Genomic DNA, 25,728 nt, shown 5'->3' with positions numbered 1-25,728 from the left:
GAAGAGCCTGGAATCCTGGTGCATGGCCCTTAATGACTTTTGTGGTTAAGAGTTTTGTTTTTTAATGTAATTACATAGAAACATCGATATGGAGCAATGCACTTCTATACTTCAATATAACAACATATATTCAGATATAACTAAATAGCCCAGGTGGAGTTGAAGTGTCATTGAACAGTTAGACCTCATCAAATATTTAAACCAATAATGATTATGGTGGAGATGGTAAGATGCTACACAGACATCTATTGGTGATTGTAACATGGTATTAGGTTGCACGTGGGGAGGGGGGGATGCTCAGAATTACATCTACTTATGTCTAGAGTTGGTATTCGGGTCAGAGGATACTGGGACTACATCTGCTGGTGACTATACCTGGGATTAGTGTCGGAGTATTACTAGACTAAATCTGTTAAAGACTACAGTTTGTCCTGGGTCCTCGGATTACATATATTTGTTTCTACAGTCTACTGGGGTCAGAAGATACTCAGACTACATATATTGGTGTCTTTATTCTGTACTGGGGTCAGAGGATACTCAGACTACATATATTGGTGTCTGTAGTCTGTACTGGTGTCAGAGGATACTCGAGCCTATATTTATTGGTGTATACATTATGTACTGGGGTCAGAGGATACTCAGACTACATCTGTTGATGTCTGTTGTCTGTACTGGGGTCAGAGGATACTCAGACTACATATATTGGTGTCTGTAGTCTGTACTGGGGTCAGAGGATACTCAGATTACATATATTGGTGTCTTTATTCTGTACTGGGGTCAGAGGATACTCAGACTACATATATTGGTGTCTGTAGTCTGTACTGGTGTCAGAGGATACTCGAGCCTATATTTATTGGTGTATACATTATGTACTGGGGTCAGAGGATACTCAGACTACATCTGTTGATGTCTGTTGTCTGTACTGGGGTCAGAGGATACTCAGACTACATATATTGGTGTCTGTAGTCTGTACTGGGGTCAGAGGATACTCAGACTACATATATTGGTGTCTGTAGTCTGTACTGGGGTCAGAGGATACTCAGACTACATATATTGGTGTCTTTATTCTGTACTGGGGTCAGAGGATACTCAGACTACATATATTGGTGTCTGTAGTCTGTACTGGTGTCAGAGGATACTCGAGCCTATATTTATTGGTGTATACATTATGTACTGGGGTCAGAGGATACTCAGACTACATCTGTTGATGTCTGTTGTCTGTACTGGGGTCAGAGGATACTCAGACTACATATATTGGTGTCTGTAGTCTGTACTGGGGTCAGAGGATACTCAGATTACATATGTTGATGTCTGTTGTCTGTACTGGGGTCAGAGGATACTCAGACTACATATATTGGTGTATGTAGTCTGTTCTGGGGTCAGAGGATACTCAGACTATATATATTGGTGTATGTAGTCTGTTCTGGGGTCAGAGGATACTCAGACTACATATATTGGTGTCTGTAGTCTGTACTGGTGTCAGAGGATACTAAGACTGCATCTATTGGTGTCTTTATTCTGTACTGGGGCCAGAAGATACTCGAGCCTATATTTATTGGTGTATACATTATGTACTGGGGTCAGAGGATACTCAGATTACATCTGTTGTCTGTTGTCTGTACTGGGGTCAGAGGATACTCGGACTACATATATTGTTGTCTTTAGTCTGTACTGGGGTCAGAGGATACTCAGATTACATATGTTGTCTGTTGTCTGTACTGGGGTCAGAGGATACTCAGACTACATATATTGGTGTCTTTAGTCTGTACTGGGGTCAGAGGATACTCAGACTACATATATTGTCTGTTGTCTGTACTGGGGTCAGAGGATACTCAGACTACATCTGTTGTCTGTTAGTCTGTACTGGGGTCAGAGGATACTCAGACTACATATATTTGTTGTCTGTAGTCTGTACTGGGGTCAGAGGATACTCAGACTACATATATTTGTGTCTAGGCAATATTCCTTGTGATCGTTAATAGGACAGAACATATTCATTTTAGTAATTGATTCATATAACTACATGAATTAGGACTGAATAGAAAATATGAAACCAGCTAATTTCCCTTCTTGTATAACATTTTTTATGGCATTTTATGGAATATGGGGTGATTTTATCATAATTGGATACTTTTTGTATGCAGGCTTTTTTAGCTGCATTCTTTCTAGATTTGTTAGCTTGCACACAAATAGGAACAGTGTCGTATGACAACATTTTGATAAAATTTCAATTCCAAGTACATTGTTCATGTGTTAATGTTTATGGGGAAAAGTGCCAACGGTTGTTGTAAGGAAGAACAATACCAGTCTTTCTAAGAGATGTGTTTATTTCCCAAAGTTAAGATATGGATTTGGTTCTGTTCAAGCTTGCCAAGGTATAGGTATAAAGGAGACCACCTGTTTTCCTGTCAGATAACATGCTATGTGTAAAAGCTTTGTTATCTTGATATTTGTTTAATTAAAATTGAATAATATTCCATACTAATTAACCTTTTGAATAGTAAAAATATATTAAAAAATTATAGAAATAGATGTTTGTGTTGATTATATGAATTGCCTGGTACTGCTGGATAACAGTGCTATTTTGATGTGTTAGAATGTTAGAGTCCATACAATGCTAAAAACGATATTGCACAAAACACTTGCATTAGAGTCACTAGAACTGAAATACAGCCAAAAATGGATCAATATTCTGTGTGCGGGTGTAATACAGCATCGGCCTTGCCGAAACCGTAATGGCAGACACTTGGATGTGGAGGTTCTAGCTGCATTGTGTTTTCTTCGTCTTGTTTTCCTCCCCGTTATTTTCTTCTGTATTTTCGTCATCGTCATAAACATCTCATTCAGTTGTACATGGAAAGGCCAGTGACCTTATTACTGGCGCAGGAACCAAGGTTTGTTTATGTAGACTTTTGTCATTAGACACATGTGTCCAACATTAGGTGTAACCTTAGGTGGCAGCACTATACATTGTGATACACAGAGTCGACTGGACACTCAGGTTTGATGGCAGTGCATGGTATTATTCTCATCAGTCTGTCTGGTTTGCCCTGTGTATCTATCCATCGATCTGTCCATCAGTCTGTCCATCAGTATGATTATCCATCAATTTGTCCATCATAATTTTGATAAACTTTCAAGTTCATTTCCACTGGCATTCTGTTCTGATTTTCAACTCGGGTGACACCAGTGCCAATTGTTATATACTGTGTCAGTGTTATATACTGTGTCAGTGTGTTATATACTGTGTCAGTGTGTTATATACTGTGTCAGTGTGTTATATACTGTGTCAGTGTGTTATATACTGTGTCAGTGTGTTATATACTGTGTCAGTGTGTTATATACTGTGTCAGTGTGTTATATACTGTGTCAGTGTTATATACTGTGTCAGTGTGTTATATACTGTGTCAGTGTGTTATATACTGTGTCAGTGTAATATACTGTGTCAGTGTTATATACTGTGTCAGTGTTATATACTGTGTCAGTGTGTTATATACTGTGTCAGTGTGTTATATACTGTGTCAGTGTGTTATATACTGTGTCAGTGTTATATACTGTGTCAGTGTTATATACTGTGTCAGTGTGTTATATACTGTGTCAGTGTTATATACTGTGTCAGTGTTATATACTGTGTCAGTGTGTTATATACTGTGTCAGTGTGTTATATACTGTGTCAGTGTGTTATATACTGTGTCAGTGTTATATACTGTGTCAGTGTGTTATATACTGTGTCAGTGTTATATACTGTGTCAGTGTGTTATATACTGTGTCAGTGTGTTATATACTGTGTCAGTGTGTTATATACTGTGTCAGTGTTATATACTGTGTCAGTGTTATATACTGTGTCAGTGTTATATACTGTGTCAGTGTGTTATATACTGTCAGTGTGTTATATACTGTGTCAGTGTTATATACTGTGTCAGTGTTATATACTGTGTCAGTGTGTTATACTGTGTCAGTGTGTTATATACTGTGTCAGTGTTATATACTGTGTCAGTGTGTTATATACTGTGTCAGTGTGTATATACTTGTGTCAGTGTGTATATACTGTGTCAGTTGTTATATACTGTGTCAGTGTTATATTACTGTGTCAGTGTTATATACTGTGTCAGTGTGTTATACTGTGTCAGTGTGTTATATACTGTGTCAGTGTGTTATATACTGTGTCAGTGTGTTATACTGTGTCAGTGTTCTATACTGTGTCAGTGGTTATATACTGTCAGTGTTACTATACTGGTGCAGTGTTATATACTGTGTCAGTGTGTTATATACTGTGTCAGTGTTATATACTGTGTCAGTGTTATATACTGTGTCAGTGTTATATACTGTGTCAGTGTGTTATATACTGTGTCAGTGTTATATACTGTGTCAGTGTTATATACTGTGTCAGTGTTATATACTGTGTCAGTGTTATATACTGTGTCAGTGTGTTATATACTGTGTCAGTGTGTTATATACTGTGTCAGTGTGTTATATACTGTGTCAGTGTTATATACTGTGTCAGTGTTATATACTGTGTCAGTGTTATATACTGTGTCAGTGTGTTATATACTGTGTCAGTGTGTTATATACTGTGTCAGTGTGTTATATACTGTGTCAGTGTTATATACTGTGTCAGTGTGTTATATACTGTGTCAGTGTGTTATATACTGTGTCAGTGTGTTATATACTGTGTCAGTGTTATATACTGTGTCAGTGTTATATACTGTGTCAGTGTGTTATATACTGTGTCAGTGTGTTATATACTGTGTCAGTGTGTTATATACTGTGTCAGTGTTATATACTGTGTCAGTGTTATATACTGTGTCAGTGTTATATACTGTGTCAGTGTGTTATATACTGTGTCAGTGTTATATACTGTGTCAGTGTGTTATATACTGTGTCAGTGTGTTATATACTGTGTCAGTGTGTTATATACTGTGTCAGTGTGTTATATACTGTGTCAGTGTTATATACTGTGTCAGTGTTATATACTGTGTCAGTGTGTTATATACTGTGTCAGTGTGTTATATACTGTGTCAGTGTTATATACTGTGTCAGTGTGTTATATACTGTGTCAGTGTTATATACTGTGTCAGTGTGTTATATACTGTGTCAGTGTTATATACTGTGTCAGTGTGTTATATACTGTGTCAGTGTGTTATGTTTTGTTCTTTTGATTAATTATATAATACTGCTCTAAAGTTTTAGAGTTTAAGGGGATCACAACAATAATTCATTTTTACTTGCCTTACTCTGCCAAAAAATCCACAATGCTGACATTTATATATACCGTATATATACACATGGTGTATACAAGGATGTGTGGCCTAATTAATTACTGTATATTAAAGGTCAGAGGTCATCTATGCTATATATCTACTCAGCAGTTGACTCACATTGCCTCACGCCTGTAATATATCTTAGCCCCTCCTTATACACCAAGGCTAAAGCTATTCAAACATTTTCAAAGTGTTATAAAAAACATTTTCTGTTTCTGAGAAATTTCCATAGACATAACATATATAATGTATTTATATATATATATTGTGATACACAGTTATGCTGAATTCCATTTGGGCAAAAAAACTGAAAAAATACAAAACAGATTTATTCTTCCGTAGAATTGGCAGACAGTAGAGTTTGTTTCCTCTGTTTCTGTGTGTTGAGACATTATTAATTAACAGACGAGAAATACCAGTCAGTTGATTTCTAGAACATAATCTTAAGATTTTTTATCTTTTACTTCAAAGAGTTTCAGTCATTTTTTGTGTATTTGCCAAGAATTGAAAGATCTGACGGTAAACAGACATACAAATGTGTTAGCCTTATACACAACACTCTGCAGCTGTTTATTTATCTAGTCAAGGGAGGTAATTCTTTGCCTGAGGAGATTAGATACACCATTAATACAGGGCTCTCCTCTAGACATTCCACACTGATAGGTGAACAGAATTCCTACATGCAGACTCCTATCTCCTCTCTTATAAGTTTTCTTTATTGAGGAGATTTTTATTGGCAGTACCGCCATTTTGTGCTGTCTTGAAGATGGATGCCTGAATCTGAACCTGTGTTAACTGACAAACTTTACACACTGACACATTTCTGTCAGTCTTGATGCGAATCTGAGAGAATAACTTGGTTTTGATCAATACACTGTTTTTCCTGGAAATACTCCTGACAGGACTGTGAGAGACACCTGTTATGTAATATACTGACTTTGTGTGAAGAAGATGGAGGGCAGGTTTTGAACCTGTGTTGATTGACACACTGTGTACTCCGACACAAGCATTTCTTTGTATTGAAGATGGATATTATATCCGATTCTGAAACTGTTCAGACATATATACAATACTCTCTAAAATACATCTGTAGTTTCTATAAGTACAGAAAGTGATGGCTGATCCTGAACCTACATCCAGTGACATTGTACATACTCTGACAAAGATCTTTTATTGTTGTGTTCAGGGCTAAACCCAGGCTTCCAAAGTCGCAAATATTTCTGACTATGTTGTATTTGATTTGGAGATGACTCCGAACCTGCTCAAAGCATCAGATGTGATTTTCAGCATAAATCAGTTTATGGGAACATATTCATGTAACATTTTGTATTTCCCATCTTTAAACATTTAATTGATGTGGAAGATTGTTGGATCATGGGAACAGCTCACAGTGGTCTTCTCCATCATATCGCCAGGGTAACGGGGACCCCCTGTCACACTCACAGGTCAAATACAAGTACATTTTGTATATTAGAGTTGGTGTTGTGTACTGTATGTGGCCTAAGGTCTGTTGGTGTCCGATGGGTTAGTTGGTGTTGTATAGACTATGTGTGGCCTAAGTTCTTGGGTTTGGAAGGAGGAAGAGAATGGGTTTAAACTCTTATTGAACCATTTCCAAGTGGGATATTTTGTTTTATTAATTGTTTTATAGCCCATTATCTTCTATACATTATTTTATAGACTAAAACATTTGTACACAGTGTTGTCATTTTGGATCAAATTCAAGTGATGTATTAATAGAACAAAATAGGTTATGAAAAAATGATGTGTTTATAAATATGGTTTTTTATCAAACTTCTTAAATCCACCCCTAGACCTACCATTGCCAATAGCTAATAATATAAGTACATGGGAAAGTGTGCTTAATGTCAATAAATGTAGCATATTTGATATTCCATATTTCTGATTTATAATCTGATTTCTGTTTTCTGATTGATATCTGTTTTCTCATTGGCTAACTGATTCCTGTTTTCTGATTGGTCAGTTGCTAATTTCATTTCTGTGTTTTTGGTACAGACGAACATACCACGGAGGCAGCAGTTCTGACCAGTACAGCGACTCCGATCACAGTTTTGGCCAGACGGACCATGACTTTAAGGGTCGACGGGATGACGGAGATGGAGCCAGCAACGACAAAAGTCCGCTGCCTAGTGCTCGCTTCAACACCCCACACTTACCAAACACGCAACCCGTTGTTATCTCGAAGAGTCGCTCATCTGATTACATCTCCTGTGAGTTTTAATTGAAAAAATCGTAATTTGAGGGATGTCTTTGAAGTAGACACTTTGTTCCATAAGGAAGCAAGAGGTATTAGTAATTAAGTAAAAATGCCCTCAGTCACTATGGGAAAATGGTCCATGAAAGGAAGTCATTGAATCAAATAAAACTCTTAAAATGAAAATAAAGATAATGAGCAATAACACTAATGAATTTAGTACAAAATATAATGTTTAATTTACATCCTACATGCTGACATGTTTTGGCGTAAGGGAGGCTGTCTTCAGAGCACAGCTGCTAAATGTTTGCAACTACAACATTGTACAATATAACGGTCATGTGACGAGAACAATATCTAAATAACACTCTTGTTCGTTAAAGTGTGTAGGATAGATTTTATATAAACTGTTATTTGTTATTTCTCTATTATTAGTCAATGCTTATAGATATTGAGTTATCTTTGTTTTTATCATTAGCCATTGTTTTATTAATTAGCCATTGTTTTATTAATTAGCCATTGTTTTACTAATTAGCCATTGTTTTACTAATTAGCCACTGTTTTACTAATTAACCATTGTTTTACTCATTTACCATTGTTTTACTAATTAGCCATTGTTTTATTAATTGGTCATTGTTTTGATAATTAGCCATTGTTTTATTAAGAAGCCATTGTTTTGATAATTAGCCATTTTTTTACTGATTAGCCATTGTTTTATTCATTAGCCATTTATTTAATATTTAGCCATTATTTTATTAATTCGCAATTGTTTTGATAATTAGCAATTGTTTTACAAATTACCCATTATTTTACTTATTAGCCATTGTTTTATTAAGTAGCCATTGTTTTACTATAATTAGCTATTGTTTAGTAATAAGCCATAGTTTTACTAATTAGCCATAGTTTTATTAATTAACCCTTGTTTTACTAATTAACCATTGTTTTATTAATTGGTCATTGTTTTGATAATTAGCCATTATTTTATTAATTAGCTATTGTTTAATAATTAGCCATTGTTTTATTTACTAGCCATTGTTTTATCAAGTAGCCATTGTTTTATCAAGTAGCCATTGTTTTGATAATTAGCCATTATTTTACTGACTAGCAATTGTTTTGATAATTAGCCATTGTTTAATAATTACCCATTGTTTTACTAATTAGCCAAGGACAGCAGTTCCGACAGCAGTAACCTGACATTAGTTGACCAGAGTCGAGAAATCCTGTCCGAATACCAAGGATTGTCGTCCACTATCAACAAAACCAGGACCGATCTACTCAAGCTACAGGATCTGGTAGGCATCACAATATACTGATATTACTATAGATTGGTGACAGTTTGCTAAAGGACCGGGTTTAATTATAATGTATACCATGTGTTACTATAGGCCTACTTTCCTTGTGTTGTTTTACCGGTAGGTACCAATGTATTTAGAAAAAACACTGATAAGGCATTATAAAAGGACAGTTTTGAGATCGAAAATTATTCTGAACGTACTTTGTTGATCGCACACAAATTTTAGAGCATTTCTGAATGTTAACAGATAAGCATATTGATGAATTGGCACACCAGAATTATTTTCATATTAAAAAGTCATAATTCTTTTAATGCGAAAAGTGCTAAAATAATCTTCAGAATAATAAAATATTAATAAAATATGTATGTTTACAGTACACTGTTGTTTGATTGGAAATTTTTTCTCTGATGTTGAATTTTTTTCTCACCATGTGACTTCAGAAGTTGAGAATTTATAGAATTCTCTTCTAATTAAGGAGCTTTGTGATTGCTGGACTTAATGGATGAAGTCTGTGAACCATTCCCTATGTTATTGTCGGGGTATAGCACCATGAGCCATTTACATAAAATACATTGAAGACGTGAGATTTATATAGATTTTGTGTGGTGTTGCAGCTGCTGAGTGGAGAACCACCAGATGGGGAGGAAAGTGTCGGAGGTGAATCTGTGTCATCGTCCTTACCAGAGGAACAGATGGTAAGTTAGGACACATGGGGTTATTTTTACTGGAATCAATTTTGTGTCAAAAATTTGTGCCAATTTCAATGTTGTGGAATTATTTAATTTGACACCAACACTATATCAACTTCAAGGGTATAAGCTGCGGGTATTTCTGGTTAATCAATTGGGTGCCGTGAGTTCGAGGCCCGGCCAGGGCACGAGTCAAAAAGTTGTCTTCCTTCGTCATTTGTGTTACTATGTTATATATATATATATATATACATGTAAATGAATGCAAGTTATATCTCCTAATTTTTTTGTTTTTAGTGAATTTGTATTATAGTGGTTTAAACTTACTTTGTGTCTGCATATAGCAGTGTTGAAATCACTCCAGTTTGACATTACTGTAAGATTTACGACAAGTTGTTGTTGTATTTTTACCAGGTAATCATGAAAAGTCAGCTCATTCAGGCAACGGAGGTGTGCAAAGACCTCAGGGAGGAACTATCTGTGACCAAGGATGAGTGTATGCAGCTTCAGGGCACAAAGGTAAAAATGTAGATTCAGGGCTAAATGATAAATTTGTACAGATTTGGGGCATATTATAAAGTAAATGTGTACAGATTTAGGGTACAAAGGCCAAGATATACAGATTCAGGGCTAAATGATAAAAGTAAATATGTACAGATTTAGGGCGAAGGTCAAGATATACAGATTCAGGGCTAAACGATAAATATGTACAGATTTAGGGCATATTATAGGGTAAACATGTACAGATTCAGGGCTAAAGATAAATTTGTACAGATTTAGGGCACAAAGGTCAAGATATACAGATTCAGGGCATATTGGGGTAAACATTCACAGTATAGAATTAAAATAAACAAATTCAGGCCACAATGGTAAACATGTACAGATTCAGGGTGCATATAAGATATTCTTCATACGTTAAACCTCATAAACTAAATTAGAGTAAGAAAAATATCTTAATTAAGATAAAAAAACAACCGATGGTTTCCAATGGCTTAGTATTTACACCTGGTAAATGTTTAAGTTAATTCTGTGATAACCCTTGGTATATGGTGTGTATTTTTCAGGCTGGGCTAAACCAAAGACTTATAGAACAAGAGGAGCGCATTTCACAGCTCAATTCTGAGGTCTTGCGTGCCGACTTCGAATATCAGCGTTTTGAGTCAGAAATTGTGAGTTTTTTCTACTAATAATCATTCCATGTATAATTTTGCATTAATACTATATATTATATAAATGTTAAACTGACACCTCGGACATTTTAATAATGTGCTGACTGTATCATTGAATGCTTGGTAGCCAATACTGTACACATGTTTACTATACATAATGAATACTCCTCAATATTTTCCCATACCAGCTGTTTTAAAATGATAGTAAATGAAAGATTCTAGGAAGCACATGATGATGTTATGAATCAAGATGGCTTTGCTAGTCATAAATGATACATTTTATTAATTTTCTGGTCCACAGACGGAAATGAAGCGAGCTTTACGAGACAAAGACAAACTGATTGTAGACTTAAAGGTATGTGGCTCTACTGATACAATTTAACTCTAGATCTGATTCAAATCAGAAATCGTATTGAAAATTAATGTTTCTCATGAAAACCAATTAATTCAATATGACATGCAGTTGGTTTAAGCACCCCAAATATGAAGTCAGACTTTACACACAGATTTTAGGGTCCCTGATCCCAAATATAAATTCAGACTTTTCACACAGATTTAAGGGTCCCTGATCACTGAGTAGAGAATCAGACTAACAGAGCTTCAGGTGAAGATCTGAGGTGTGCGATTCGAAATCTACTGGGGGACAGTTTGTGTTTCTCATGAAGCTGTGATTATTGACTTTCCTGTGCTGGCGGGCTTCTGTCCTTGGGCAGGACACTTAACCTCTGTGGCTCTAGATAGCATATGATGGGTCTCATATTTGTTGTTCATTGAGGTAGCCACCAGCTACTACAAATATATACTTAACCTCAAAATGGTCCTGGCTGTCGATCAACTATTAACTCATAAAACTAAATAAACATAATTGAATTCTATAATAGAACTGAATAAACATAATTGAATTCTATAATAGGAGGTAATCTTACAACGTGTTTCTCAGAATAATTAATTAAATGGTTAATTAGCCGTTAACTCCTGTTTTAGGTTCAATGAAGGCTAATGATCTTTAATTTTTATTTTACAGAAGGACATTGCGAGAAGAGACAAACACATAGACCATCTGCAGAACGAAGTCCAACTACAGATTCAGGAGAAAGAGAATGCCACACGTTCACTGAAGATGCAAATATCTGACCTTCATGATCGACTCAAGGTCGTAGGTCAAACAGGGGTAGGTATTTCAGAGAGTTTGTCAAAATGTTGTCACTTTCTGGAATAAACATTTTCTCTGAGACAGTACTTTTAAACATGTTTATATAAAAAAGCAGACTCCAGGAGTTTTATTTCACTACATCGGACAAAGTGCTGAATAGCAGTGAGTATAACGCCAATATTACATGTGAAATCCTCTTGGTCTTGAGTAAAGACTCGTAATAAATAGGATAGACAACATCTTCTTTGTCCTTTTGTATCCATCGCTAAAAAGATTTGCAGGGATATCAAACTTGGCTCAATTAGTCTGCATTCTTTTCTTCTTAAAATCAGCCAGTTTAAATGTCAGTTTAAAAGTCAGGACAAAAATAATATACATTTTGCGTCATGAGTATTGACCTGAAACTGTTTCCTTTTGTTTTTTTTTTAAATTTTGGTTTCATTTTACAGGCCAACCTGTCAGCACGTGTCGCTTCTCAAGATAAACGTATGGCCCAGCTGGAAGGCAAAATTCTGTCTTCGTCAGACGATGGTAGCAGTCATCGGAGCGACAATACCAGCTTTGTACGTAAAAATTATGTTCAGACAGTAAGTGTATCAAATAAATTTGATTTTGTTAGTTTAGCTGGAGTACTATTATTAGTCCCCTTCCGCAGTCTGTCGTCTGTCTGTCCTTTTGTCTGTCCGTCCATCTGCCAGTCAATCCACCCAGTTTTCGGCACTTTTCTCGGCCATGCTTCAAGGTATGTCGGTGAAAGTTGGAATGGAACTTTAGTTGGAATAGCTACAAATCAAAGTTCGAGTTTTAGGGTTTTTTGGGCCAAGGTCACTGTAACCTTTATTTCGCAGGGGCTGATAGGGGACATGTATTGCTTTCAATAGCAATCCCAGCATGCATGTTTAAATAAAACACTGAATATTGTGGTATCAATGTATTGGTGAGGTATGAAGCTGAAAAAACATTTATACAAATAAAGACTTTAACTAATAAGAATTTCACTCCTAATGATAATTTCACCCCTTTAAAATTTACCTTTAGTCCGATTTGCTGATAATTAATTGTATTTCCAGGGGACGGGTGATGAGCTTCAGGTTGTGCGGGACTCGTTACATAACCTTCGGCTCAGCTTCAAGGGGACGGATCCCCAGCAGCACACGATCGACACGCTGGAGCAGAGTGTATCTACACTCCTCGATAAAATAACGATGTCGGCCGGCTCCTCGGTCAGTGGAGGCGACTCACAGGTATAATGTGAAATATTTGTTGTATAGAATATTTTTCGTTTTCGTTGTTGCTAGGGAACCACAAATATAAATACAATGAATATATTGTAGTGTGTATTATTGTTGCATGGTTTAACCATGAAAGTTTGTACCCACGAAATAGTTTGAAAAAACCAAATCACGAAAGAAAGTATACACGACCATTTCTTATTACTGTAATAAGCCAATGGCTGACAATAAGCCCACCCCTGTCAATTGTAGTTCAGTGAAAATGCTTACAAATGTTATCTAATGGCAGGGCTTTTTGTGAGGACTTTTTAGGACCGTTAATGGCCCCCTTCCCGATTGAAATTATTTCATATTTAAGCCAAATTCCTAAAATCAGCCGTTTCTGAATAAATCTTTTCCAATTCATCAATTTTCTTTCCAAAATGATACAAAAAGGCCCCTTCCCAAGTCAGTGAGAAAAAGCCCTGGATGGTCCTGTTATAAACCTGCTCCTATGTTGAACCAGTTTGTCAGTCCCCTGGGGGTTATACAAGATACATATACTGAATATAGATTTATGTTAGACTTGAGTTAGAATAAGCATTTCCATCCATTTTCATCAGAACAGGATCAGAACTTTGATTGTAATTTTTCCTCGTTGAACAAACTTGATCACCTAAACTACAGTTAAGTATGTTTTGTGGTATAGGACATAATCCATTAACTTGTTGTTTTTCCAGAGTGGTCTTGACGTTACGTCACGGCGTCTGAATTTTGACTCTACGGGCGACGTCCGTAGATCTCCGATCACTTCCATTCCAGGTAGTCATCAATGTAAGTAATCCCTTGGAAGATATGAGCAGCACTCACGATTAGAAGTCGAAAAGTCCTAATTAGTATTTGTAAAGCATGGTATAACACATTCAGATAGAAAGCTAAGGCTGATAAAATGGGCAAAATTACATTTAAACCTGTCGGTCTATGAACACTGCCAAGTTACAAGTTGAAGCAAAGAAGATCGTACTGAAATAAGAGATTTGATTAACAAGGATTCAAATTTGACTGCTGCAGAATATGATACTCAGTGTTCAGGTCCTAAACACAAATTTCTCTACCGGATATTTAAAAAAGCTGAAAATTTCTTACCTTGAAAATAAGTTTTTGAATTTTGTTTTAAAAATCTATATGAACCATGGAAATTATCTTGCAATTTTATTGTTAGTAAGGTGACCGTTAAGGCCCATGGGCCTCTTGTTAATGTCAGTAAGGTGACCGTTAAGGCCGATGGGCCTCTTGTTAATGTCAGTAAGGTGACCGTTAAGGCCCATGGGCCTCTTGTTAATGTCAGTAAGGTGACCGTTAAGGCCCATGGGCCTCTTGTTAATGTCAGTAAGGTGAACCGTTAAGGCCCATGGGCCTCTTGTTAATGTTAGTAATGTAGTTCACTCCCACCTCAAAATGACCACTGATGTTTTACGAAGCAGTCAGACAAACTTTTTGTCAAAAGTTCTTACGAAGGGACACTGTTACACTATAATATGCCAACAGTCAGGTTCTTCACAGTGTGATGGTATATTGTGTCTTTTTTCAGCTTTTCCATACAATCATTTAGATGGTGGTGGTCAGCCTACATCATCCACCCCCATCAGTGCTAAGGAAGCCACCAAAGTGTTATACTTCACAGATAAATCCCTCAGTCCCTTCTCATACACCATACGGAAAAGGTGAGTACATCCGGTCTAAAACCTGCCATCATTAGAAAGATGGGCTAACCAAAGTGCTTTTTGCCTGGCATCCATCCGTCCTTCCTTAAACAATTCGTGTTATCACTATTTCTCGGAAAGTTCTTCATGGATCTTTCTCAAATTTCATATGTAGGTTCTCCATGTTTCCTAGTTACATTTTATGTTCGTTTGAAGAAATATATTGATCAACATATGTTGATTTATATATAAAGATAATTTGCATTGAGGGCAAATTTTTTAAATAATCGGTGACAAAGAATTTTTTCGTGAAATTGAGTGTGAATGTTATATTTTTTTCTTCTTATTTTTTTCCCCTCCTGTTGCTTGTTGTCATGACAAAGTTTAGTTTCTGTGGGGATTTCAATAAAGTTGTATCCTGGGTACTGGATCATGCTGCCTGCTGGTATAAAAAGTGTATTGCATCTTAATGATTATTTTGGTTCTTTTACAGACTAGGGGAGATAACTCTGAAAGATTTTAAAGCGATTTATGATCGCCCTGGTAACTATAGGTATTCATTCAAAGCACTGGACCCAGAGTTTGGCACTGTGAAGGAGGAGGTAAGTAACTTTATATGTACCACAGAAATTAGCTGAAAGGAGTTTCATGTTGTGTGAACATTTCTGTGGAGTGTTTCTACCAGGGGCCGCGGTGGCCGAGTGGTTAAGGTGTCCCGACACTTTAACACTAGCCCTCCACCACTGGGTTGCGAGTTCGAAACCTACGTGGGGCAGTTGCCAGGTACTGACCGTAGGCTGATGGTTTTTCTCCGGGTACTCCGGCTTTCCTCCACCTCCAAAACTTGGCACGTCCTTAAATGACCCTGGCTGTTAATAGGACGCACTACTGGCATGTGTACCCATTAATTTTGCATTAAATCCCCATTAAATATCCATTAAAATGCCATTAATTCTTAAAATCCATTATTTATTAATAATTTTTAGTAATGGTCATTAAAGATATCAGGAGATATTGATGCCCATTATTGAGAAAAATAATGCCAATTAAAAGTCATTGGCTACTTTATTAATGGCCATTAAAACATGATCTATTTTATTTACCAGATTAGAGATGTAGATTTTGTTCAGATGTCTGTAATTCATAGATTGTATTGTCTTGATTCATAGAAAATGTGAATTATCTACTGTTATAGGTAACTAATGATGCTGATATAATACCAGGCTGGGAAGGAAAAATAGTTGCGTGGATTACGGAGGACACGGGGACATAACACAGGAGAGTTGCCTCCCTTGGCTCTTTTATCTCGCTTAACTGTACAGGGAAAAGACTGTTTTCTCGGCACTCAAACACAAACACAGATGCTGGCCTACTTCTAGGACCTTCTGATTTTACACCGCAAAGTAAAACAGGGATGTACATGTGTTTATAGAAGAGAATGTGAAGCTGAAGAACTGGAAGTTTTCTCCCTATATCTCAGAAGAAACCTGTAATAAAACAACTGGAGAATTTGTGATAATATTATGGAAGATTATCAACCAAGACTGAAGGACATCATCTATCAAACAAATCAAGAATGAGTACTTCAGGGATATTTTTACTGTGGGTAATTGATTTGAAATTCAAGATGTGGAGGATACAGTTCACTTTGTACCAATTTAAAAAAAAAGAAAAAAAAAAACAACGGATAACAATGGAAAATCTTTTTGTGATATCATGCTATGGAAGGTTTCACCTAGCTTACAGTATTGTGTCTGTGAAACCATTGAAAATCCTTGATATCTGTTGTGTTCTTGTCTGTCCTGGAAGTTCTTTTCACTCGCCTGATTTGAACATTTTAATTTCCAGTAAGGACGTATTCTTAATGTGTACATGGCTCGTTCAATGGAGATTTGGATTCCATTGCGATCCACATGGCCGAGGATTTCCTGAGAAATTGTGAACATTAAGGTGCTATATCTGGGATAACACTGTCGCCCAGATTGTTTACCAATCATTGTGGATTTAGAAGCTGTTATACTGTAACATTCAATAATATAATTCATTCCTAAATCAGATTCCATATTGATAGTGTTCATTGATTTTATTCTGTATTGAATATGAAATTTTTGTGTGTTTTTTTTCTTTTTTTTTCGGTATTCACATATGTTTGTGTGATATCAAAATTTGATTATATGAGCCTAAGGGGACATCAAATTTGGTAATAACAATTGAGTATATATTTTGATCGCCCCAATAATTATCGAGTATGTATTTCAGCTGCTCCAATAACAGTTGAGTATGTATTTTGGGTGTATCGATAACAATTTATTATTTAGCGTGATGTTTAGGATGTTACGAACCTTAGCTCATGTAACAAACTTAAATATTCCTAATAATCTGTATTCAATATTGAGTATAATGTTCTGTCAGTGATCATTAGGTCATTCTAATGCATTCAGTCTTGATAAGAATTTGTCACTTTTACATTTGGTACACCTGAAATATTCAATATTGATCACAAGAGTTTTAAAGATTTTAGATATTCTAACTTCAGTCGATTTATTGATTAAGAGATAATGAAACAGCTATCTGTGTTCAATATTCACACTTACTCATCTTCACAATGAGGCAAATATATTTGTTGTATGTTAAAATATTTCATTACGGGAACAAAGATGGATTCTATGAAACTTGTGCTAAAATTGTGTTTTATTTACTCAAGTCATATTGATAATAAATGTCCAATTTCAATATATAACCTGATGTAAGACTGCCCTTCGAATACCTCTATAGAGCATGATGTTCCTATCCTCAAAACAAAATCATTTTGATCACCTGTCTTATAAAACTTACTAAACCCCTTCTGATATGACTTTTATGACCATGTTCCTTGCCGTTCAAAACATCACATTGATTTACTTTCTATAAAACTGCCGTCCTCGACTCCAGGTGTAAATTAAATGACTCTCACCTACGGTATTCACAAATAGTGCGGCTGCGATTTTTACCTGTGACTGAGGATATAAAACTGCCATCCTTGACCCCAGGTGTAAATGATACTCTCACTACGGCATCGACCGATAGTGCAGTTGCAATTTTTACCTGTGACCGAGGATGTAAAACTGCCTAAATTAATCTGTTAAAATGTTTAATTATTGTTTTCTTGCCACAGAACAAAACCATTTAAATTCTCCTCACCTTTGATATTGAAACCTTGGAAAATAAAGGCCAGAATATATATAATTTGCATTTAATATAAGAACTTTTGTAATTTAGTTCAATTTGTCACTGTGATATATATACTGCCACACTGTCTCGCTGCCTTTGATGGTCGCCACAAGAACTATCTGACGTATTCTGTTTAAACATGCTTTCGTCATATTAGATTTTGATGTCTTCTACGACCGCTATTTTGTTTAAAGTTTTGAGATGTTGTCGTTTTTATCAAGATCTGTTGGGGGTAAAAGTTACACTAATCCACCGTTATCTTCCTTACCACTTGCTTCCATTCTGATTGGTGCCAAATTTCATTGTGTTGGTGAGTTGTGATCCATTGTTGGAGTATCAATCATCCGAGGCCGGTATGGATGTATCACGTATGCAGTAGTAAGATTCTTTAGTACTTGCGTGCAAATAATTCTTCATCATTTCATTTACTGAAGGCAACCTTTTAATTTTCTGTGGCTTCATCAGTGCAGTACACGATATTGGTCTAACTGATTATTTAATCTTACCCCTCTTACCCTTACAGTAGGACACAATATATTGGTAAGATTAACCTGTCTAATCTGACATCCCCTACAGTAGGACACAATATATTGGTAAGATTAACCTGTCTAATCTGACACTCCCTACAGTAGGACACAATATATTGGTAAGATTAACCTGTCTAATCTGACTCCCTACAGTAGGACACAATATTGGTCAGATTAACCTGTCTAATCTGACATCCCTACAGTAGGACACAATATATTGGTAAGATTAACCTGTCTAATCTGACATCCCTACAGTAGGACACAATATATTGGTAATATTAACCTGTCTAATCTGACACTCCTACAATATGACACAATATATTGGTAAGATTAACCTGTCTAATCTGACACCCATACAGGTTACAACATATTGGTCAGATTAACCTGTCTAATCTGACATCCCTACAGTAGGACACAATATATTGGTAAGATTAGCCTGTCTAATCTGACTCCCTACAGTAGGACAGACTATATTGGTAAGATTACTCTGTCTTATCTGACATCCCTACAGTAGGACACAATAAATTGGTAAGATTAACCTGTCTTATCTGACATCCCTACAGTAGGACACAATATATTGGTAAGATTAACCTGTCCAATCTGACTCCCTACAGGTTACAACATATTGGTCAGATTAACCTGTCTAATCTGACATCCCTACAGTAGGACACAATATATTGGTAAGATTAACCTGTCTAATCTGACATCCCTACAGTAGGACACAATATATTGGTAAGATTAACCTGTCTAATCTGACACCCATACAGGTTACAACATATTGGTCAGATTAACCTGGCTAATCTGACACCCCTACAGTAGAACCCAATGTATTTGTCAGATTAACCTGTCTAATCTGACACTGTTGGTAACGGCATATTGGTCAGATTTACCTGTCTTATCTGACACCCTGTAGGACATAACATATTGGTCAGATTAACCTGTTTAGATCTGACACTAAGTGGGATTTACCTATTGCTCAGATGAACCTCTGTAGGACACAACATATAATTAGAAATATTATTATATTTGTTATAATTAATATAAATAAGTACAGTTTTGTGATCCCCGCTAACTATTTGTGTTTCAATTATTAAATTTGAATTTTGATTTCCAAAAGTAAATACAAGTATCAGTATTAATCAAGCCAACATTTTAAATGAGTACTAAGGATTCTCATAACATTTGTCATACTATCAATTCCATAACTCATTTAGAATTCATTGATATTGTTTTTCGCAACAGGGTCAACTTCACAAAATCCAATCATGTATCATGTGATGTGTTTGTAAAAGTTTTGTCCAGGCACCAGTTTCATTAATATTCCTCAACTTAAGAATTTTCCTCAACGTAAAACTTTTCATAGGAAAAGCATTAAAGAATTTAGGGGGAAACGTTAGTGAAGAAACCTTCCTGAAATTCTGTATTGCTTTTCTATGGGAAATTTTAAGTTTTGGAATTTCCTGAGTTAAGCAATAAAGATTAAACTGGCCCCAAATTACATGTATTTTAGAGTATGAAAACTCATTGCTTTTTCTGCTATTTTTAGAATTTGTTATTGTATTACAATCTTTTCATTAATACCCAGCATGAAAGTCATTTAAAAAAATCAATTTTGTTAGTGTTAAGTAGTGTTAATAAATTCTATAGAGGCAAACCATGTGTTCACACAACTTATAGAATTAATCTGTGTTAATTTTTTCTTGAATCCACATATTAATCTGTGTTAATTTTTTCTTGAATCCACATATAGAATTAATCTGTGTTAATTTTGTTCTTGAATCTATATATAGAATTCATCTCTGTTATTTTTTTACTTGAATCCATATAAAACCAGGAAGTAACCATCCAATTTTTTCCTATTTTGAAATTCTTAATTGAGTAAATCCATAAATTTTCCTTTATTGATAAAATTTCTTAATATCTGCACAGTATATTTGCTATATATGCAAAATAGCAAAATGTTGCTGTGTTGTTGGCTGGGAAACTGAAGTTGTGGGACCATTTAATTGTGGGGTGTAAGAAATTTTCCTCACAGCTATAAAACAAAACCTGTACAATTCATCACTCTGTGAAATCTGACTTATTGGTATTTATGACTGGTAGTTGGTACGAGAAATTGGTTCACAATTTTTACTAAACCCAAAATGTAGTAAGCATTTAAATAATTTTTTAAAAACTGTGTATTTCTCACAAAATGGCAAATATTATTTCATGTTGATGCAAGTTAAACATTCTTACTTGTCTTACAAGCAATTGTAAACATCACACCTCACTACGCAATCTTTATGATATTGTGCAATACATGTTATCATATACATGGTACTTGCACTTCAACGGTGTCTGATGTAATGATCTTTCATAACAATCGATACAATATTTGATTTGTTGCTTATAATCATAGTCTACTTCATTGTTAAATCTTTATAATTACCAATCAAGAAATATTTTTGTCTGTGGAGCTTTTCAAACTGATTTGTGCCTTATCTGCATCGATCACTGTTGCATGAATTGTTTTCTGTCTAGAAATGAGACGGTGCTGATGAATTTTCTAGACCAATTCATTATAACTTTCTCTTTCCTTATACTTATTATTTTGTCATCCTTTTTTGTGTTCATCAATTTAAAGACCAATGCTACTTTCATTTTACATATATTTATCATTATATCGCCCTCAAAACATGACATTTTATGGCTATTAAATGATGCAGTTGTTATCCCTAGTTCGAAACCATGCCAATGACACTTACCTTTTCTATCCATGAAATCGTAATATAATCATGTATTTTAATTGCGATTTTTTCCAAAACCAGACATACTTTAATTTGCATTTCCTTCTTTGTCAACCATTATATGTTGAAGTTTTCATTAACCTGCGAAACATGTATAAAATTTATTAAAATCAATAGTAATTTTCTCTTCATTGTTATGAATGTGGCTGTTATTAAAATTATGTTGATGGAGCATATTTTTAACTGAGATCTGATTCTAAAAGTTTAATCTACCAGTTTATGTTAGATGTTATTCTAAAGAACCATTTTTGCCCTTATAGATGCACCCTACATTTTTTCCCAAGAAAAGAGCATGAAAACGTTCTTCTCACCGAACTGTTAATTTTACCTTTGGTATTTCAAACAAAGATTCTGTATCGTTTTTCGCTACATGAGGATATTAAAATGAAAAAAACATGTTATTTTTCCCCACCAAGATTTTACATGGAAATTTTTCTTGTTTCCTTCATATAAGTGCAGCACTTTTTGTATTTTTGTTAGCAGTGTGATTATTAGGTAGAATACAGTATTATGTTTGTATTATTTCTCAAGGAAATGTAGAGATAGCATCCATTACCTGCTCAAACCAATCAGTGTTTGAAGGTCAAAAGTTAAAGGTCATGGGACGCTCCAACCAATCAGTGTTTAAAGATCAGAGGTTAAAGGTCACAGGAATGTGACCATGTTCGATCATTCACAGAAAAGATGTCCGATTATAATTTATAGGGTAGTACGAGTATTGTTCCTGTTCATAAGTTATTTTATTTTCTGACTGACATTGATAATGTAAATTTTTCACATTTATTTGTATTATGTTTTAAGTTATTTCAATATACCCTAATTATTTATTATTTGTATACCTTATAGTTTCTGTCTCCAGAAAGATCTGCCATCATTGTTTACAAGTATTTCTTTAATATACTGTCACTCTACACAAGTCTACACCATTCTGATCCAGTTTTTGTGTACATTAACTTCATGTCTTTGTTAATTTCCGTTTCTTTTTATGTGTACTTATTTTTTTTTTTTTTTTTTCCAATTTTGTTTACTACAGCAAAGGTCTGAAACGATCAAAATGTTATTAAGTTTGTTCAAATATTTTTTATCAAGAACTTATTTTTTGAATTTTTTCTTCCAAAATATATGAGTTATGTTAAAAAACACAAATCCCGAATCTCAAACAAATGTTCATACCAAGCAAACCAATATTCTGCACATAAACAATTTTTTCATTTTATTCATAATATTACGACAATATTGTTCATTTTACCTACCCTTTCTTTGGTCACCATCATCTGACAATCAACATGTAGCTTTTCATTAAGGGGAGGTAATTCTGTATGGTCTTCATCATGTATTTGAATATTTTCCTCATTTCGCTTGCAAACAATTCTGTATAGTAACTTTATCCTGTATTGAAAACTTCATATTACTTTGTTGTATCATTTGACTAAACATTACAATGACCTTAGCATTTAAATAACACATTCATGTACATATAAATGGATAAGGTTTTGGTTCTGCTCATGATAAGAAGTTAAATTAATTGTACATGTAATAGACATTTATCTACCATCACGTGGTGTTCCTCTACCACTGCCATTACAAAACACCACCTTCCCTGTAAAAGTCAAATTTTCTTCATTAAACACTTTTCACATAAATATCCTGGGTTAGTGTATACCAATGGTGTAACTCTGTTTCCTGAACAAGTCTAGTCAGCTATATGTTTATAATGTATATTGTGTGTCCCAGTAGTGACCAGGTGATGTTACTGGTATGTGTCGGTCAAGTATCTATATGGAGAGGAGTATATGTTGAAAATGTCGTATGTTGATTCCAAGCCTTCGTTTTGTTGACACTTCAGAATAAAGCTTGTTGTATAAATATTTGTTTTCACGTTTTATTTTTAACTTTCGGTCTGCTGCTTCAAATTTCTGTCATTCGTACAGAAGAAAGGGTTTAATAATTACCTCAATTTTGATATTAATATTATATACATTTATTAATTTTTAGCTCACCTGTCCGAAATGGCATGTGAGCTAATGGTATAACATCCATCGTTCATGTCCGTCTGTGAACTTTTCCTAAATTCCTACTAGTCATGAACGGCTGAACAGATTTCGATTAAATTTGGTCTGAAGCATCCTTGGGGGCAGGCGATCCAGTTTTGTATATAAATGATGGATGTGGGCCCCAAGGCCATGGTAAAGTGATGCACCCTACCCCACCCTAAATTCCCTGACCACAGACATATTTCTTGTTGTTACTGTGTTAAAAGAAATGATCAAGGTAATCTTAAAAAAAAAATAAAGAAAAAAGATTTGGTAAAAAAGGTTGATTAAATGTAGTTAGAAAATTGTGAAATGCTTCACTTTACCGCTGTTCACTTCACCATAATGGTATTTTGATCCTGGTTCATTTCAACATTCTTCAAAATACCATGCCTCCCAAGCAGTAATTAAGTTTCTTTGAGAAGAACTGGAGAAACTGCAATCAGCTCAGAAATCAAAATATAGAGCATCAGTACTTTAAACTGATTTTCTATTTATGATAAGTGACCTTGACCTTTTATATATTGTGCGTGAAGTGTTTTTTCTATTTATAGTAACATTAACCTTGAACTTTGACATCAATTCCTCGTGCTACAACTTGTAACCTAAACAAATACTTTCTAAAGTAACAGTTAACCTTTGACCTTTGGGCCTGATATCCAAAACAGGCGCTTTCATTCCAACACCTGACCTGCAGGTAGGACGTAAGAATGATACCTGCTGCCCTCATTGCATGATCATAAGAGGAGACTGGGATCCTAGCATATTTTCTCTTCTTTCTAGTAATTTTATTCTGCCTAATGTCTCCCCTGGACTCTGTTTTGGTCTTTAGTTGCGCGTTCGCCCCTCTGCAAAAGGCTTGGGTTCTGTCCCCTGACCGAGTGGCCTGCGATTCAGATTTAGGTTTTTGAAAGTAAGCAAAATGTCACAATCAAGGTCCGTAGGTCGGTAAATGTAGTACCGATGGAAAGGTCTTGTCACAAAGAATACAAAAATTGTAATTGTATTATATGTACATTGATGGAAAACTTGAATAAAAAGATAATTATAAACAAGAAATATCTTTAAAAAAGATAAACGGCATAGTTTTAATGCTGGTGGTTATAATGTAAAACTACTGGTGAAATAAAGTAACGAACTAATTAATAAATGCGTTTCAGCAAGGATAACAAAATTATCTCAGTTTGAATCATTTTTTTGTGATAATAAGACTGCATTTGAATCAGAAATATGATTTTATTAATGTGTCATTTGAATAGATCATACATCCACTTATTCAGCTTGGATTCAATCTTAATTTTGTTTCGTTTTTAACTGCATATCTGCATTTTGCATTTACCGCTATATTGACCAATCACATAATTCATCTTGACCAGTAACGCCACCTGTCGCGTCATATCCGGGACCAAAAGCTATGCCGAAAAAAAAGAATACAAAAATGAATTATCTAAGCTGTATCCTTCCGGCCCGAAGGGTACCAAGACTTCTGACATCTGATCAGAAGCACACCAGACGCACATCGCGTGCTAATTTTAACCTTTTTGAGGGAGATCCTGTCAACAAGATTAGTCACTATGAAACAATGGAATCACCCTTAAAGCGTGTTATTCCATCAGGACAATGTTCCTGTTCACAAGTCTGACATTGCCATGGCTGCCATTCACGATTGTGGCTTTAAATTGATTCAGCATCCGCCTTATTCTCATGATCCCGCTCCATCAGACTTTCATCTATTTCCAAAACTAAAAACAGCGATTTCAGGTACCCATGTTCAATCCGATGATGACGTGGAGGCAGTGGATGACCTTCTGAACAGCCAAGAAAAGGAGTTCTATAAAAGTGGAATTGGGGCCCTTTAACACCGCTGGCAAAAGTGTATAGATACTGAAGGGGTTAAAAATAACACAATGTGTCCGGCAAAATTCAAATCCTTCAATTTGAGACTCATAACATATCAACCAGGCCTCGTATGTACTGACTTACAGTTGAGTGTAAGCTAACCTTTACACCCTAATGCACGCACTCCTAGTGCACTACGTTTAAACTAGTAGTGCATTACATTTAAGCTACAGGTAAACTAGTAGTGCACTACGTCCAGTCAGGTGTGGCCACAAATCCCCCTATACAGGTAATGGACAGTGCCACTGGACACCTGTGTTAGATACCTGTAGTTGTTACATATACAGAATTGTGTAAATTTACTGCCTTATATCTGTCAGCCTGACTTTACCAGGTATATCTTAATGTTGATCAAATTTTATCTAATATTAACTCAAATTGGCTGCGGTTCTTATATGATATATTGCACAAGAGGAATTAAAACTCTATCAATTGGATTTGCAGTGGTTTTTTATCATTATTTTTTTTAAAGATTTCATTATAGTGTAAAATCTTCATGACTTCAAAATTTTGATGCTTTTCATTTATTTTTTAGATGTAATTATATGCATTTTATATTAATGATTAATTCTAC

General features: G+C 35.2%; 1 protein-coding gene across 4 annotated transcripts in view; it reads left to right on the top strand.

Annotated features, from left to right (window-relative positions):
* The window catches only part of LOC117340798 (dixin-like), a 54,719-nt gene extending 31,629 nt beyond the window's left edge, over positions 1-23,090 (top strand). For 2 of the 4 annotated variants that reach the window (XM_033902567.1, XM_033902570.1), the window contains exons 6-18: positions 7,278-7,492; positions 8,638-8,768; positions 9,386-9,466; positions 9,875-9,979; positions 10,525-10,629; positions 10,931-10,984; positions 11,654-11,800; positions 12,232-12,369; positions 12,853-13,026; positions 13,734-13,827; positions 14,585-14,717; positions 15,190-15,298; positions 15,892-23,090. In XM_033902567.1, the coding sequence (XP_033758458.1) occupies positions 7,278-7,492; positions 8,638-8,768; positions 9,386-9,466; positions 9,875-9,979; positions 10,525-10,629; positions 10,931-10,984; positions 11,654-11,800; positions 12,232-12,369; positions 12,853-13,026; positions 13,734-13,827; positions 14,585-14,717; positions 15,190-15,298; positions 15,892-15,969 (1,564 nt within the window). In that variant the 3' untranslated portion in view covers positions 15,970-23,090. The remainder of the gene's footprint in view (positions 1-7,277; positions 7,493-8,637; positions 8,769-9,385; positions 9,467-9,874; positions 9,980-10,524; positions 10,630-10,930; positions 10,985-11,653; positions 11,801-12,231; positions 12,370-12,852; positions 13,027-13,733; positions 13,828-14,584; positions 14,718-15,189; positions 15,299-15,891) is intronic. The other 2 variants (XR_004535446.1, XM_033902569.1) reach the window with 2 other exon arrangements.
* Positions 23,091-25,728: the final 2,638 nt, after the last annotated feature.

The sequence above is a fragment of the Pecten maximus genome, chromosome 13, assembly GCF_902652985.1.
Source record: "Pecten maximus chromosome 13, xPecMax1.1, whole genome shotgun sequence".
Classification (NCBI taxonomy): domain Eukaryota; kingdom Metazoa; phylum Mollusca; class Bivalvia; order Pectinida; family Pectinidae; genus Pecten; species Pecten maximus.
Note: the sequence above shows the minus strand (reverse complement) of the source record. Positions and strands in the feature narration are given on the sequence as shown.